At 50.3% G+C, this 16,016-nt stretch overlaps 1 protein-coding gene across 1 annotated transcript; it reads left to right on the forward strand.

Annotated features, from left to right (window-relative positions):
• Window positions 1-367: 367 nt before the first annotated feature.
• On the forward strand, window positions 368-15,036 carry LOC122372919 (dipeptidyl peptidase 1-like). The gene is made up of 7 exons (XM_043350596.1): window positions 368-531; window positions 4,188-4,296; window positions 7,226-7,303; window positions 11,460-11,574; window positions 11,845-12,005; window positions 12,413-12,522; window positions 14,391-15,036. The coding sequence occupies exons 1-7, from the start codon at window positions 374-376 to the stop codon at window positions 14,458-14,460; spliced, it is 801 nt and encodes a 266-aa protein (XP_043206531.1). The 5' UTR covers window positions 368-373; the 3' UTR covers window positions 14,461-15,036.
• The last annotated feature ends 980 nt before the right edge of the window (window positions 15,037-16,016 follow it).

A 16,016-nucleotide genomic window follows, 5' to 3' on the forward strand; every position in this document is an offset into this window, starting at 1 on the left:
AGAGAGAGAGAGAGAGAGAGAGCGAGAGAGAAGAGAGGGGGGTAAATCTTCTATCTCCGATGATTCAAAAAGATATTACTAACGGCTCCCCAAACGGCTCCTCTCTCCCATTAGTCAGAGATGCAGGGTCGCTCGGGAGGACACCTCTCTTGGGAGTGTAGTCTAACTAACCGATATTACACCAATTTTTTACACCACCCAAAAATGCAGCGTCGCTCGGGAGGACACCTGTCCAATGTGTACACTTGTACAGCGATACTTACACCCCATTCTCACACCACCCAGAGATGCAGCGTCGCTCGGGAGGACACCTGTCCAGGGTGTACGATCTATCCAGCTGGTATTTACACCCCCATTCTTACACCACCCAGAGATGCAGCGCCGCTCGGGAGGACACCTATCCAGGGTGTACGGTCTGACCAGCCGCGGAGATCGCTACACCACCGTCTCTGAGCAGCTGGAGATGGACAGACTACCGCGGGAGTGGGACTGGAGGAACGTCGACGGCGTCAACTATGTGTCACCAGTGAGGTAGGAGCCGTGGAAGGGAAAGACCAGCTAAGTGTCTCCAGTTATAGGTAGGAGTTATGGGAGAGTCAGCTAACTCTGACGTGCTCTTTTGAACAGCTACGTGTACAGTCTACAGTGTGAGGTCCTCTCCTACAAGTCCTACGATGAGGTAGGACTTGTAGGAGAGGAAGGTCATGTGTGTCATCGTTTAACCAGGACTCGGGTGAGAGGAAGGTCTACAAATTACGTGTGGGATTGGCGAGGTAAGAGTCAGGTAGGAGTTGCGGAAGGGATGGATATACTGGTAGGTCCTACCCGTCAGGTAGGAATTGTGGAAGGGAAAGGTCAGCTATACATGTCTCCAGTTATAGGTAAGAGTTATGGGAGAGTCAGCTAACTACGTGTCACCAGTCAGGTATGAGTTGTGGAAGGGAAAGGTCAGCTACGTGTCTCAAACTATAGGTAGGAGTTATGGGAGAGTCAGCTAACTACGTGTCACCAGTCACTAGTCAGCGGTATGAGTTGTGGAAGGGAAAGGTCAGCTACGTGTCTCAAACTATAGGTAGGAGTTATGGGAGAGTCCGTCAACTATGTTTTACCAGTCAGGTATATGGAGTTGCAGCAGCACTGGCGGATCCAGGGGGGGCATTTAGGGCCATGGCCCCCCAAAGGCCTAAAGTGGCCTGTTTGCTCCCCCCCCCCCAAACGTCAGAAAAATTGCTAAGAAAATATACCTTGATGGAGGTTTTTAGCCACTTGGTAAAGTAAAGCTTTCCACAGCATAATATGGAGGCAATATGGTAGCAGTGAGGGTCAGTCAAAAGTTGCGCGAGCGGAGTCGCCACTTTCAAAAAAAGACTGTGGTTGGCACGTGTTTATGGCGCGGCAGCTGGTAGTTGGCGGTGTTTCGCGTGGTGTGGCATCACTGGCGGATCCAGCGGGGGGGGGGGGGGAGCACGGGAGCCTGAGGTGCCCCTGACAGCAGGCCCGTGGTGCCCTTGCTAGGCCTGTGGTGCCCCTAGACCCTGGCAGGCCTGTGGTGCCTCTGGCGGGCCTAGAGTGCCCCTGCTAGGCTGCTGATGCCCCTGGGACCTGACAGGACTGTGGTGCCCCTGACAAGCCTAAAGTGCCCCCAACAGACCCGTGATGCCCCCGACAGGCCCAAGGTGCCCCTGCGTGATGCCGTGATGCCTGCGAGGCCGGTGGTGCCCCTGCGAGGCCGGTGGGGCCCCTGACAGGCCCATGGTGCCCCTGCGAGGCCGGTGGGGCCCCTGCTAGACCGGTGGTGTCCCTGGCAGGCCTGTGATGCCCCTGCTAGGCCGCTGGTGCCCCTGGGCCCTGACAGGACTATGGTGCCCCTGACAGGCCCAAGGTGCCCCTGCAAGGCCGGTGGTGCCCCTGTAAGGCCTATGGTACCCCTGCTAGGCCTCTGGTACCCCTGACAGACCCATGGTGCCCCTGCGAGGCCGGTGGTGCCCCTGGCAGGTCTCTGGTGTCCCTGACAGACCTGGGGTGCCCCTGACAAGCCTGGTGGGGCCCCTCACAGGCCCGTGGTACCCTTGCTAGGCCTGTGGTGTCCCTGGCGGGCTGGTGGTGCCCGGTGCCCCTGCTAGGTCGGTGGTGCCCCTGACAAGCCTGTGGTGCCCCCGGGCACCAAGGGGGGTCATGACCCATGTGGCCCCCCTTGGATCTGCCACTGATACGTTATTACGCGCGGAGCGAGCGAAGCGAGCGTAGTCTTTCCTTAGATTAACGGAAATTTCTGAGTATGAGCGGCCGGCCGGCCGACCGGCCGGCCGGCCGTGCGGACGCTTTTGCGAGGCTTATATCTCAGCAACCACTTGACCGATTTACACGCGGTAATTTTTGTAGGGCAGCTTCATTCCTTCTACCAAGTATTGGACTATTCCTGATGCATGTGGGTGACCCCTTATGCACGTGCCACGTGCAAAACGAAGAGGTGTCAGTTTTGTAATTGTTGCAATATCTCGGTAACTACTTGGCCGATTGTGCTGAAAGTTTGTAGGTAGGCACCCACTAGGCACTACATATCCATGTGCCAGAGTTGGGGTGCTGCTGCACGTGCGCACGTGCAGGGGTCGTTTCCAGATCTCGAGAACGGCTCGACCGATTGCGCTCAAATTTGGTACACAGTTAGGGACCGGTTAGTAGGGTGCCGTGCACAAGTCAGCTGGGACCCATTTTGCACGTGCGCACGTGCAGGGTGCCGCTTCCAGATCTCGAGAACGGCTGGGCCGATTGTGCCCAAATTTGGCCCATCGCTAGAGAACGATTAGTAGGGTGCCATACACAAGTCAGTTTGAGGTACTCCCTCGCAATTTCGCACGTGCAAGGCCCACCCTCTCGCTCGCTCCGTTAGTCGCCCCAAAAGGCGTTATACTGGTGGCTTATGCAATATGCAATTGCGGGCACTTGGTATCCCTCCCTTATCCCTCATTGGGGGCTCTGGCGGGCTCCTGAGGGCCCACGTCTATCTCTGGGAGCCCTAGACGGGCTCCTTTGGGTCCTTTCAGTCCACTTTAGCATAAGAGGTCTCCACGCGAGTCCTATACATACATCTGAGGGCGTACCCTGACGTCTGAGGTACCCAACTGCAGCTCCAATGGTCTCTTACACTGGCGGATCCAGGGAGGGGGTATTGAGGGTCATGCCCCCTTCCCAGAGGCCTAAAGTGGCCCGTTTGCCCCTCCCCCAAACGATAATGAAACATAGTTCAATCAGTGGCCCAGGAGCCGAGTTAGACAGGGGGTGTTTTACCACCTCCCGGCCCGCAAAGGGACCCAAGCACTGACTCGAAGCGGGTTAACTGGTCGACAAAAGCAATGGTAAGTGTTTACAAAGTAATATAAAGGCATGGGTCGGGTGGGCTACCATTTAAATATTTTTTTTCTTTTTAGTTACAAAAAAATATTCATAGTATCAGGGCTGTGACGAAAAATAAGTGGCCTAAATCCGATGAGAAAACAGGATTTGGGGGTACCCTAGGTTTGGCTCCTGCATGAGTTGCCCCCCCCCCTCCCCCCAAAACGCAAGCCTGGATCCGCCAGTGTGCAGCAGGGATGGATAGGCAATCAATAAGAAGCTGGATAAACGTGTGCCTTCTAACTATGACTGTTCCGGGGGGTAAGTGTTTTGGAAGAAGAAGTTCTATTTATTAGGCGCGGGATGCGCGAGGGCTAGGCACGACTTATGAAAGGATGGGGCTGCCGGCTGTCAACTACATCAAACGTGTCTCAGCCGTGAGGTGGGACTGGTTGAAGAGGAAGGTCATGTGTCCCATCGTTTGACCAGGACTTGTGTGAGGGGAAGGTCTACAAATTACGTTTAGGATTGGCGAGGTAAGACTTGTGGAAAGGGTGAGTGTGTCAGTTACGTGACACGGATCTTCCGTAATAAAGGACTTCTGGGAGAGGAAGGTCATGTGTCACCAGTGATGTAGGACTTTGGGAGGGGTGAAATTGTCCTACTTCATATCTTCGGTGAAGTAAGACTACAGAACGAGTTGATGTAGTCAACTTAGTATGCCAACGTTACTGGCGTGGAACAGAAGCCAAAACATTAAATAATAACCTCTTGCCTTTCGCGTTTCGCTTCGCTGACACATTACCGTGCTACCCTTACAAGTTACATATCCTTCGTGTGTGCCGTGTTGCCAGGAACCAGGGCGCCTGCGGCTCATGTTACGCCTTTGCCTCGATGGGAGCTCTCGAGGCGCGCGTGAGAATTCTCACCAACAACACGCGCCGATCGGTGTTCTCACCCCAGGTGAGAGCTTGGTCTCATCTCACTCCTGAGACACAATCTTACCAGTTGATAGGTACACGTTTGTTAATCTCGATGTCATGTCATTTTTGGTATACCTTACATGTTTGTCGAGTTTTCTAAATGACCATTACCTAATCTCCTTTATAGAGTCGGTGTTTTTTTTTTTCAAGTTAATGACCTTTCGGGGTTTTCATACTTTCATTTGTTGGCACAGCCTGCCTTGATTAAATAATTTCAATGACGTTACCAATCCCAATGACGTCATGCGTTCGCTATTGCAGGACATAGTCAGCTGCAGTGAGTTTAGCCAGGGCTGCTCGGGCGGCTCTCAAATGACGTCATTTATATTGTAAATCTATTTCACAGGACATTGTCAGCTGCAGTGAGTTCAGCCAGGGCTGCTCGGGCGGCTCTCAAATGACGTCATTTATATTGTATATCTATTTCACAGGACATTGTCAGCTGCAGTGAGTTCAGCCAGGGCTGCTCGGGCGGCTCTCAAATGACGTCATTTATATTGTAAATCTATTTCACAGGACATAGTCAGCTGCAGTGAGTACAGCCAGGGCTGCTCGGGCGGCTCTCAAATGACGTCATTTATATTGTAAATCTATTTCACAGGACATTGTCAGCTGCAGTGAGTTCAGCCAGGGCTGCTCGGGCGGCTCTCAAATGACGTCATTTATATTGTAAATCTATTTCACAGGACATAGTCAGCTGCAGTGAGTTCAGCCAGGGCTGCTCGGGCGGCTCTCAAATGACGTCATTTATATTGTAAATCTATTTCACAGGACATTGTCAGCTGCAGTGAGTACAGCCAGGGCTGCTCGGGCGGCTCTCAAATGACGTCATTTATATTGTAAATCTATTTCACAGGACATTGTCAGCTGCAGTGAGTTCAGCCAGGGCTGCTCGGGCGGCTCTCAAATGACGTCATTTATATTGTAAATCTATTTCACAGGACATAGTCAGCTGCAGTGAGTTCAGCCAGGGCTGCTCGGGCGGCTCTCAAATGACGTCATTTATATTGTAAATCTATTTCACAGGACATTGTCAGCTGCAGTGAGTTCAGCCAGGGCTGCTCGGGCGGCTCTCAAATGACGTCATTTATATTGTAAATCTATTTCACAGGACATTGTCAGCTGCAGTGAGTTCAGCCAGGGCTGCTCGGGCGGCTCTCAAATGACGTCATTTATATTGTAAATCTATTTCACAGGACATTGTCAGCTGCAGTGAGTTCAGCCAGGGCTGCTCGGGCGGCTCTCAAATGACGTCATTTATATTGTAAATCTATTTCACAGGACATTGTCAGCTGCAGTGAGTTCAGCCAGGGCTGCTCGGGCGGCTCTCAAATGACGTCATTTATATTGTAAATCTATTTCACAGGACATTGTCAGCTGCAGTGAGTTCAGCCAGGGCTGCTCGGGCGGCTCTCAAATGACGTCATTTATATTGTAAATCTATTTCACAGGACATTGTCAGCTGCAGTGAGTTCAGCCAGGGCTGCTCGGGCGGCTCTCAAATGACGTCATTTATATTGTAAATCTATTTCACAGGACATAGTCAGCTGCAGTGAGTTCAGCCAGGGGTGCTCCGGCGGCTCTCAAATGACGTCATTTATATTGTAAATCTATTTCACAGGACATTGTCAGCTGCAGTGAGTTCAGCCAGGGCTGCTCGGGCGGCTCTCAAATGACGTCATTTATATTGTAAATCTATTTCACAGGACATTGTCAGCTGCAGTGAGTTCAGCCAGGGCTGCTCGGGCGGCTCTCAAATGACGTCATTTATATTGTAAATCTATTTCACAGGACATAGTCAGCTGCAGTGAGTTCAGCCAGGGCTGCTCGGGCGGCTCTCAAATGACGTCATTTATATTGTAAATCTATTTCACAGGACATAGTCAGCTGCAGTGAGTTCAGCCAGGGCTGCTCGGGCGGCTCTCAAATGACGTCATTTATATTGTAAATCTATTTCACAGGACATAGTCAGCTGCAGTGAGTTCAGCCAGGGCTGCTCGGGCGGCTCTCAAATGACGTCATTTATTACGGAGCGAGCGAAGCGAGCGGAGTCTTTCCTTAGATTAACGGAAATTTCTGAGTATGAGCGGCCGGCCGGCCGGCCGGCCGGCCGTGCGGACGCTTTTGCGAGGCTTATATCTCAGCAACCACTTGACCGATTTACACGGGGTAATTTTTGTAGGGTAGCTTCATTCCTTCTACCAAGTATTGAACTATTCCCGATGCATGTGGGTGACCCCTTATGCACGTGCCACGTGCAAAACGAAGACGTGTCAGTTTTGTAATTGTTGCAATATCTCGGTAACTACTGGGCCGATTATGCTGAAAGTTGGCATGTAGGTAGGCACCCACTAGGCACTGCATATCCATGTGCCAGAGTTGGGGTGCTGCTGCACGTGCGCACGTGCAGGGGTCGTTTCCAGATCTCGAGAACGGCTGGACCGATGGCGCTCAAATTTGGTACACGGTTAGGGACCAGTTAGTGGGGTGCCGTGCACAAGTCAGTTGGGACCCATTTTGCACGTGCGCACGTGCAGGGTGCCGCTTCCAGATCTCGAGAACGGCTGGGCCGATTGTGCTCAAATTTGGCACATCGCTAGAGACCGGTTAGTAGGGTGCCGTGCACAAGTCAGTTGGAGGTACCCCCTCGAAATTTCGCACGTGCAAGGCCCACCCTCTCGCTCGCTCCGTTAGTCGCCCCATAAGGCGTTATACTGGTATTGTAAATCTATTTCACAGGACATAGTCAGCTGCAGTGAGTTCAGCCAGGGCTGCTCGGGCGGCTCTCAAATGACGTCATTTATATTGTAAATCTATTTCACAGGACATAGTCAGCTGCAGTGAGTTCAGCCAGGGGTGCTCCGGCGGCTCTCAAATGACGTCATTTATATTGTATATCTATTTTACAGGACATTGTCAGCTGCAGTGAGTTCAGCCAAGGATGCTCCGGCGGCTTCCCCTATCTGATCGCAGGGAAATACGGCATGGTGAGTTACAACAGGTTCAGCAGCTCATGTGGTTCAGTGAAAGAAGGTAAGTAAGTATTAGGGTGTGTCACTAGAAGCAGATCAAGCGCTTCCGCTGATTTTCCTTGTCCCTGTGTCTATGGAAGCCCATTGGTGCAGTTCTTTTTTCCATGCATCGAAAATTCGATCGGCGCCGGCTGAAAGAAGTTCGGGATTTATCGTGGCGCCCGGCGTTGCAGTCTCCATGTTTGGCGTAATGCGTTTGATGACACTAACACCAGCCGCGCGCGTCTTCGCCTGTTAGCGTCGACAGACGCTGTCAATACGGATGTAAGCAATGCAAACGAGGCAGTATCCTCTATTTAGACAACGGTTACACAGAAAAGATGCATCTTTGCCATTCAATAGCAAACTGAATTCAACTAAATTAGCATTTGCCTACCTTGCATGGTTCAGGGGACCGATTTTCTTGCAGGCCTCCTCCGCCACCGGGGCACCGTGCCCCCCTTTGATTTGGGCATTTTAACATTAGCCCTATAGGCGTTGCATGGAAAGAATGGGACCAAAAGTCGGCAGTGCCCCCCCCCCCCCTTAATTGAAGGCGTTCCGCCGCTACTGTTTGCGGAGACGTTGCCCGTCCGCACGGCTCTGGTGAGCTGATACGGCAAGAGTTGGTCGCTGCTGAGGTCGGCGATGATGTTGTCCGGCAGATCCAGCCCTGGGCCGCTCACCGGTCGGAACTTCACGGGAGAAAGACGGTGCACGGAGCAGCCGGCTGCCTTGCCCAACGGCCCCATGAATGATCCGGGTCCACTGGTTTTGCCGTCCAAGTTCTGGAACACTTCCCTGAGTACAAGCTCATTCGAGTGCAGCTGGCAAACAAACCAATGGACCGTTTTCTCTTGAATAAGCTCCAAAAGTCTGCATATTCCACCAGATCTGCCCGTATTGACAGCCGCGCCATCGCAGCCATTAGCCAGAGTGGCAACGTTTATCAGCTCATTGGCTTGATCAATGGCTTTACCCGAAATTGGCGTAAAGTTGGAGAGATATTCGTTTCCTGGTTCTGCTATATTAGCCACATGTTCCTCAGTTGCCCTGTAGCCGCCTCGGCCCGTGCTAGTTTGATCATGCCTTCCATCAAAGTACATGGCCTTGAGCTCAGCGTCGCTGTGTTTTTGGTCCCGTGCGGCCACTGTACTTTGTCTCATCCGGCATCTTTCTCTCCATACTTTTTCGGGTCGACCAGCAATTCTGTTTTGCCGCTCGCTACGCGACCGATATCCATCTGAAAACCGTTGATGACGGCCGCTACAGCACGGTTGGATAAACCATACCTGTCAGTCAGCTGTCAGTGCAGTGTTTGTCATATCATCATCGTTTGAGTCTTCGATGCATTCCTTCATCTCAAATTCACTTGTGACGTCTTCATTGCTGTCGTTGGTGTCGGTCGTTGCCGATGAGTCTTCCTGGCCTGTCTCGTCGATATTGACGCTGTTGGAATAGGTACGGAGGTGGGAAGGACCAGCTTGACCCACGTCGCCCCTCCCCTCGTTCCGCCCCGTCTCATTCTAAGGCTCGCAGTCTTACGTCGTTTCCTCGTTTCCTCGTAGTCCACACCACCCAGTCTCATCTTCCGAACTCCTCTCTGGTCTCGAAGGAATGCTACTTCCGCTGGCGGTACCCGGTTTGAAAGTGGACAGGTACAGCTTCGCCGATCTTTACAGCGGCAGCGGGCGATGTCAAAAAGCTTACGAAACAGAATCGCTTCAGAAAGACTTTGTTTCGTGTGTCCCTCCCGCATTCTTTTGGGCACCTTGCTCGATCGGCGAAATCTTTAGTAGACTTGCTTTACCTTCCGAACCACATTGTGCATTTGTATCGTTGGTATGCCCTCACTCGACCACATTGCAACCACCGCTTCCGCTGTTTCACGTAAACATGCAGTGACTGTCCGCTCACTTTTTCAATCCCCTGCCAAGAGTCTCAAATAGTTCACTACATCTCTGTTTGTAGGCAGCTGATTTACCGGCAGCACACTGGGAGACTCGATAACAAAATGTTTCGCCTTGCTTCGCAACGGCATCACTTCGGCACGGGTAGTCCGATACGATTGCGCCACACGCACTTCTACTCACGCCGCAGCTGAAACCAGACTGACCCACGTTCTTCGCAAGCTCGTGTACCTCACCTCGCGGAGACAGCACATGACTCGAAAGCCGACACATTGTGTTGCCGACGGAGGGGTAATACCCGAGACCCCGCTCACGTTGCCCTCTGTCCATCCGTGCTCTCATTCTCCCTGCCCCACTCGTCAGGGCATATTTTAACCCTCGCATGTGTGCGGCGTTTGCCAGCTTCTAATGTGTAGGGGGGGGGGGGTCGGTTGGACCCCCCCCTTGCCGTTTGGCCCCTGATCGAGCTAGAGCTTCGCGGAAAAAACGAGCGTGTTGCCCGTGACGAGAGGAAGCCGATGATACCCAATTTTAAGGTCCTAGGTCATTGGTTGACCTTCCAGGTCAGGTCAATGACCCAAAGTCGGGAAAATCGGGACCTGTTAGAAAGTCGTAAAGTGTGGCTGCTAAGGGGTTTTTCGGGGTGCTGATCACGAATATCGTGTTAGTTTTGATCACAGATGATGTCTTGAAGCATTTAGACCAGGTCGGGTCAGGTCAGGTCAGGTCAACCAGTAGGCGTCGTGACGGGTATTCGTAGTACGTGTCAACCGCCTCTGACAGCTTCGTAACATGTTACGAAGTCACCAAAACTACTTCGTAAATGTTCAAATGGTTGCTAAATTCGAATTCAGCTCCAAAAACTAGCCTAGAAACATGTAAAACTCGAAAAAGTGACCCGAGGTCACCCGAGGTCACCAAAGGTCAATGACCTGACCTGACCTTCAGGTGACCTTGACACACACGGGAGTAACATCAAATCACATGTTTGAATGTTTGAAACCACGAAAAGCTTGCAAACACGCGGCTAGTGCGAGCCGACATACGCGAAATCGCGATTCCGGCCAAACATGGTCTCGGAAAAGAGGTCACAGGTCAAAGGTCATTTGGGTCAGGGTCATGAAATTTTCAGGGTAGGTGTCAAATTGATCAATGCGAGGATACTGAAAGTTTCGTCGCGATCGGCCGCTTTTTACGCGAGTTATTCGCGAAAAACCATGGGGGGGGTCCATCCGACCCCCCCCCCCTACACATGCGAGGGTTAAGGCCCTTACTGCGTCCCATTCTGGGACGCAGCCCCCTCGCCTTGGGACGTAGCCCCTGCTGATTTGACCCACTGCGTCCCTGCCCTGTGCCCTGTCCGGTTCCCTGACCTGTACCCTTTCCTCTAAAATGTCCTGTGTCATGCCCTGTAACCTGCCGTGCCCTACTTTCTGCCCTCCTCATTGCCCTACTCTGTTCCTTGCCCTGTGCCCTTAGTCGTAGCCCTCTGCTCAATTTTGGGACGCAGTAAAAATTTGTTAAAATATGCCCTGCCACTCATGATAGTCTTGCCAAGGCTGCAGCGTGATCCTATTATATGAATCATCTGTGGGTCCCTGAATGGCCTCAACACATTAAGATAACAGTATGTTTCGTCCGACGTCCATTTAAACAAGAAATAGCAATCGAATTTGAACCGTCAAACGGTGTTGGCCGCTACAGGCCGACGGCGAGTCATATGGCTGGTGTTAGCGCTACGGTACGCATTGTGTTCAGTATGGAGACTTCAACGCCGGGCGCCACGGGAAATGTCGAAATTGATTGGGCCCGCGCCGCCTGAATTTTCGGTGCAGCGAAAAAAGAACGGTGCCAATGGGCTTCAATGAACCCAGGGACAAGGAATATCCGCGGAAGCGCTTGATCTGAGACAAAAATATTAGATATGACACACCCTAGTAAGTATGACATGAGTGGCGGCAGGTTTAGCGGCTGGTTTCAGAACAGGGATGTTCCATAAAGCTCACAAAGCGCAGAGATTTTCCTTCACTTGGTAGTGGAAAGTAAAGTGCACATCAGCAAGATTACAAGTTCTGAAAACTAAACAACTAGTCGTAAACAACGTCCATGCGTTTAAGCTGCTTTTGTTTCCAACACTTCTGCGTGTTCTGCTAATCGGGAACTATTGCCTCGCACGATATGTAGTTTGTTCAATATCGACCGCTATATCCATTTCTCCACAGGATTACGGCGTGGTGGTGGAAGCCTGTAACCCCTACATGGGCAAGGACACGGAGAATTGCACTACGGACGAGACCTGCCGTAGGGTTTACACCTACCAATACAAATACGTGGGAGGTAAGCGTGGTTCAAACCCCTACACGAAGAATTACACTACGGAGGAGACCTGCCGCCAGGGACTATGCATGCACTATACACATGCTAGTACAAATACCTGGGAGGTGATTGGACCGTAGGGTAATACCCACCATTGGTGCAAAGCGCAATTACCGTTAAAAAATGAGGCCTAACAAAACTGAATCCTTCTAAATTCTAGCGTAAGACCAACAGAGCACGATACGATCATCACCCCCATCATCACTACCATCACCGCCACTACCATTCCAGGGTTTTTCGGCGGATGCAGCGAGCTAGAAATGATGCGGGCCCTGGTGAAGAAGGGACCGCTCCCGGTGGGTTTCGAGGTGTACCCCGACTTCCAGAGCTACAAGGGCGGCATCTATCGGCACGTCACCGAAACGAGACAGTTCGGCTTTGATCCGCTGGAGGTGGGACGCTATTTCTGCTTCGTTTTCGCTTATATCTTTTTTTTAATTTTGTGTCTACATATCGACCTTCGTTGTACCCTACGAACATTTGTGATGCGTGCTTTAGTCGCAGCCCGGGAGCGACTAAAGGGATTTCGCAGCCCGATGAAGGGATTTCCACTATACCACCTTGGTTTCAGATAGAGACGAGACGCTATATTGCAAAAATGCGGATATTCGTCAGACGTGGGGCACAATCCCCCTCCCCATAACATCCGAAAATAGTCTTTATTTTTCCGCATCGAAAACAAAATAGCCGATTTGCTTCGGAAATTCTCCTATACGGAGAGTCTCGGCAATGTTTGGACTTGGACGCCAGTGACGTCACGCTGTATGCAGCCAATGACGTCACGTCTGTGTGTTTTCAGCTGACCAATCACGCCGTGCTCCTAGTCGGTTATGGAGTGGAGGACGGAAAGAAGTACTGGATCGTCAAAAACTCGTGGGGAGAAGAGTGGGGTGAGAAGGGCTTCTTCAGGTGAGTTTAGAGAGTGGAGGAAGAGAGAGAGAGAGAGAGAGAGAGAGAGAGAGAGAGAGAGAGAGAGAGAGGGAGGGAGATAGAGAGAGAGAGAGAGAGAGAGAGAAAGAGAGTGAGTGAGTGAGAGAGAGAGAGAGAGAGAGAGAGAGAGAGAGAGAGAGAGAGAGAGAGAGAGAGAGAGAGAGAGAGAGAGAGAGAGAGAGAGAGAGAGAGAGAGAGAGAGAGAGAGAGAGAGAGAGAGAGAGAGAGAGAGAGAGAGGCAGACATCTTCAAGGCTTCAGGTCAGTCTCATATAGTGGGAAGAGACGGAGTGATAACTGAGAAAACAAAGCCCGATGAAGCTCTTTTTCAATATAGAATATCTGTTCAATCACCGTCTTGCACCTCATTCTTCGACACTCAGTCGACTGAGTTCCATGTTTAACGTCGATATGTTACAGGGAGTTTGAGAAATCCGTGAGTTTGCAAACTCCCTAGTGAGTTTGCAAACTCCCTGACCCATCAGTGAGTTTGCAAACTCACTAGGGAGTTTACAAATTCACTAGGGAGTTTGCAAACTCACTGATCGGTCAGGGAGTTTGAGAAATTTCAGAGTGATTGGGCCAAATAAAAACAAGTGTGCAGCATATGGGTGGCATACGTGCCGTCCGTGATGTTAAAACAAAGGAGGCTAGCTCTAAGGTCTCGCACGCTGACAAAAAGCTTATAGATCATATGCACACCATAAATACCTTTTTTATTTTAAACTGCTCAGTGATTTACCCATGCATGTACCGCCACCTTATTTAGTTATACATTAATTTAGTTCACGTCCAAATTAGACCCGTTCCACTCAAGTGTGGCTCAAGGAGTCTCTCACTTGAGTGTGGCTCACTCAAGGCTCAAGGAGTCAGGCTAAATATATCAAAGTAGAAACAGCTGACTGTTGGTCACTTATGCTAAAGTACAGGCACACGCATCAATTCACGCCCATTCCCACTCCGCCATAGACGTGTCATCGAGAGCCGGCGCTGCTGGCAGCCAGCCCAGCTGCGACTGGCGCACGCTGCTTGTTTGTTTTTGTTTTGTTGGGTTAGGCCCTTTCGGTCTGACAAGACCATTTCAGAGTCGGACGAATGATAGGAATTATAGGGGGAGACATTGGTCTGGGCAGACACCCTATATGCAGAGTCGCCGGGGCTGAGCCCGTCCGAAATGACAGACCGACCAGCCCCCCAAGCACTCTTTGCACCCGGCTACGGGGTCGCTCCCTCGGGAGCAGCGGTGCCGCTCCAAGGGATAAAGGTGATAAAGGGATAAAGGCCCGCATGAGATAAAGGTGCCTGTCCAGCCCGGAGTGAGGGTTTCGGCGTGGACGAAAAGGATTTCAGTATCCTGATTCCTGAGGATGGAAACGACGGAACGGAAGAGCACGTTGCTCCGAACCTCCCCTTTACATAGCCGCGAGTAGCATTTCTTTCGGTAAAGCAATGTAGGATCTGTAAACTTTTTGTCAGCGTGCGACGGTTATATAGGCCGTACCACTATTCGCTTTTGTTTTAACATCACGGACGGCACGTATGCCACCCTCATCTTACACATTTGATTTTATTTGGCCCAATCGCTCTGGAATTTCTCAAACTCCCTGACCGGTCAGTGAGTTTGCAAACTCCCTAGTGAATTTGCAAACTCCCTAGTGAGTTTGCAAAGTCACTGATGGGTCAGGGAGTTTGCAAACTCACTAGGGAGTTTGCAAATTCACGGAATTCTCCAACTCCCTGTAACAGATATAGTTCTACAATTACATACACATCTACGGCTTGTATTTATTGATCAAAACGCCACAATTCCTGTCGCTGACTTATGACGTCATTGGCTCTTGCCCACAGAATCGAGCGCGGAAACGACATGTGCGGCTTTGAGAGCATGGCCGTCGACTTTGACGTCAGCCCCTACTGAGTGTTGATGTCACACACCGACTGGTGACGTCACCTCTGTCTGAACACTATGACTGCAGTGACGTCATACGGAGGGGGTCACACGAATGACGTCATAGTGTGAATGTAAATCATGCTGCCGAACGTCACGAAGACGGGACCATGTGACAGTGACCGTTCCACTTCGTGATGTGGTTGCTTAGAAAAGCATTGGTCTTCTTATAGCTGCAATATCACATAACAACTGAGTTATATCACATCTAGTAAAAGCACACCGATATACGTTATCGGTGCCGTATATAGTGTTTCAGTAAAAAACCTATGCTACATTCCGGTCATGGCCTTATGCTGTAAATGGCATGAGGTTAATGCCTAGATCACCAAGAGCCGCCTTGCAGAGATAGTGTACCTATAGCTTGTATTTTACATATCTGATGGAGACCAGGAGAGGTGCCTTTTTGTTTGACCCTCTTTTCTCGATATTGTTTCTTGTACATTTTTGCAGAGCTTCGATGGTTATTAATTGCTCTACGGTATATACTTACCAGATATCAACCAATGCTCGCCATGATTATGCCAATAAACTGTAAAGCATTTACCTTTCAATGTTTGTATGCAGTTTTTCACACCTCACACATGTTATTGAGCCGATTGTATCGTACTGCCGTGAGTGTGTTTTACAAACTTATTCATCTGTTCACAAATTCATACTTTAGGCAGTTCTGACACATAAAACGGGTTTTGTGCCAGCGAGCTCCTACATACGTGACGACAAAATATCTACGGGCTACCGAAGAAAGCTATATGTTGATCTGGAAGTATCCAAAGCCAACATGTCTGTGTTTAAATGTCGTGAGATAGAAGAAAGACGACCCAGTTCCTTCATCCAACCAAAAGCAGCAGTGTACGATTCTTACACCATATATGAGCAGCACATATCAGTACACTTGTACGGACACTGGACTTAGAATAGTCACCATTTCGAAAATCTCGCTCCATATAACTGACTTTGATTCATATAACTTAAACATCGTATAGGTACAGCACAAATCATGACCACGCATTGCGCGTAGGTATTTACCGTCAAACAAATCACAGATAACACAGTTAAACACCTATTAAAGCCATTAAACGTCCAAACACAGTCGGTAGGTACAATATCACAAAACACCACCACAAACAATGGGGAAAATACCGTGGGAGCTTACCGACTGCCGTGTGTTCGTGAGCAGCGTGCACATATGTGCATCGTGCTAGTTCATGTGCACATATGCTAACGGACGACTTTACGCTGGGTAACTTTACCGTTGAATTCTCTGAAGATTTATTAAACTATTCCCACGCGAATTTATTCATTCGCGAAATTCTAAGCGAGTCGCAAAAAGGCAATATCTGAACCCTCGTAAACATATTTTTGTTTGATTTGGATATCCCCTAAAACAACCACTTTTGCAACAGGATCGTGCTAAAAAAAATGCAGGCTTATGGATCTTGTGAATAGCGCGAGGAATCATCGACAGTGAGTTAATGCATTCAACAAATGGACCTTGTTTCACGGCACGACGCTACAGTGTGCCA

The sequence above is a fragment of the Amphibalanus amphitrite genome, unplaced genomic scaffold, assembly GCF_019059575.1.
Source record: "Amphibalanus amphitrite isolate SeventyFive unplaced genomic scaffold, NRLGWU_Aamphi_draft 001419F_arrow, whole genome shotgun sequence".
Taxonomy (NCBI): domain Eukaryota; kingdom Metazoa; phylum Arthropoda; class Thecostraca; order Balanomorpha; family Balanidae; genus Amphibalanus; species Amphibalanus amphitrite.

What these genes read in the sequence shown, in the direction of transcription:
- LOC122372919 (XM_043350596.1), top strand. Translation starts at nt 374, where the DNA reads ATGCAGCGCCGCTCGGGAGGACACCTATCCAGGGTGTACGGTCTGACC. An exon ending in AACTATGTGTCACCAGTGAG is followed by an intron (nt 532 to 4,187) that starts GTAGGAGCCGTG and finishes CCGTGTTGCCAG; the next exon opens with GAACCAGGGCGCCTGCGGCT. An exon ending in TCGCAGGGAAATACGGCATG is followed by an intron (nt 7,304 to 11,459) that starts GTGAGTTACAAC and finishes ATTTCTCCACAG; the next exon opens with GATTACGGCGTGGTGGTGGA.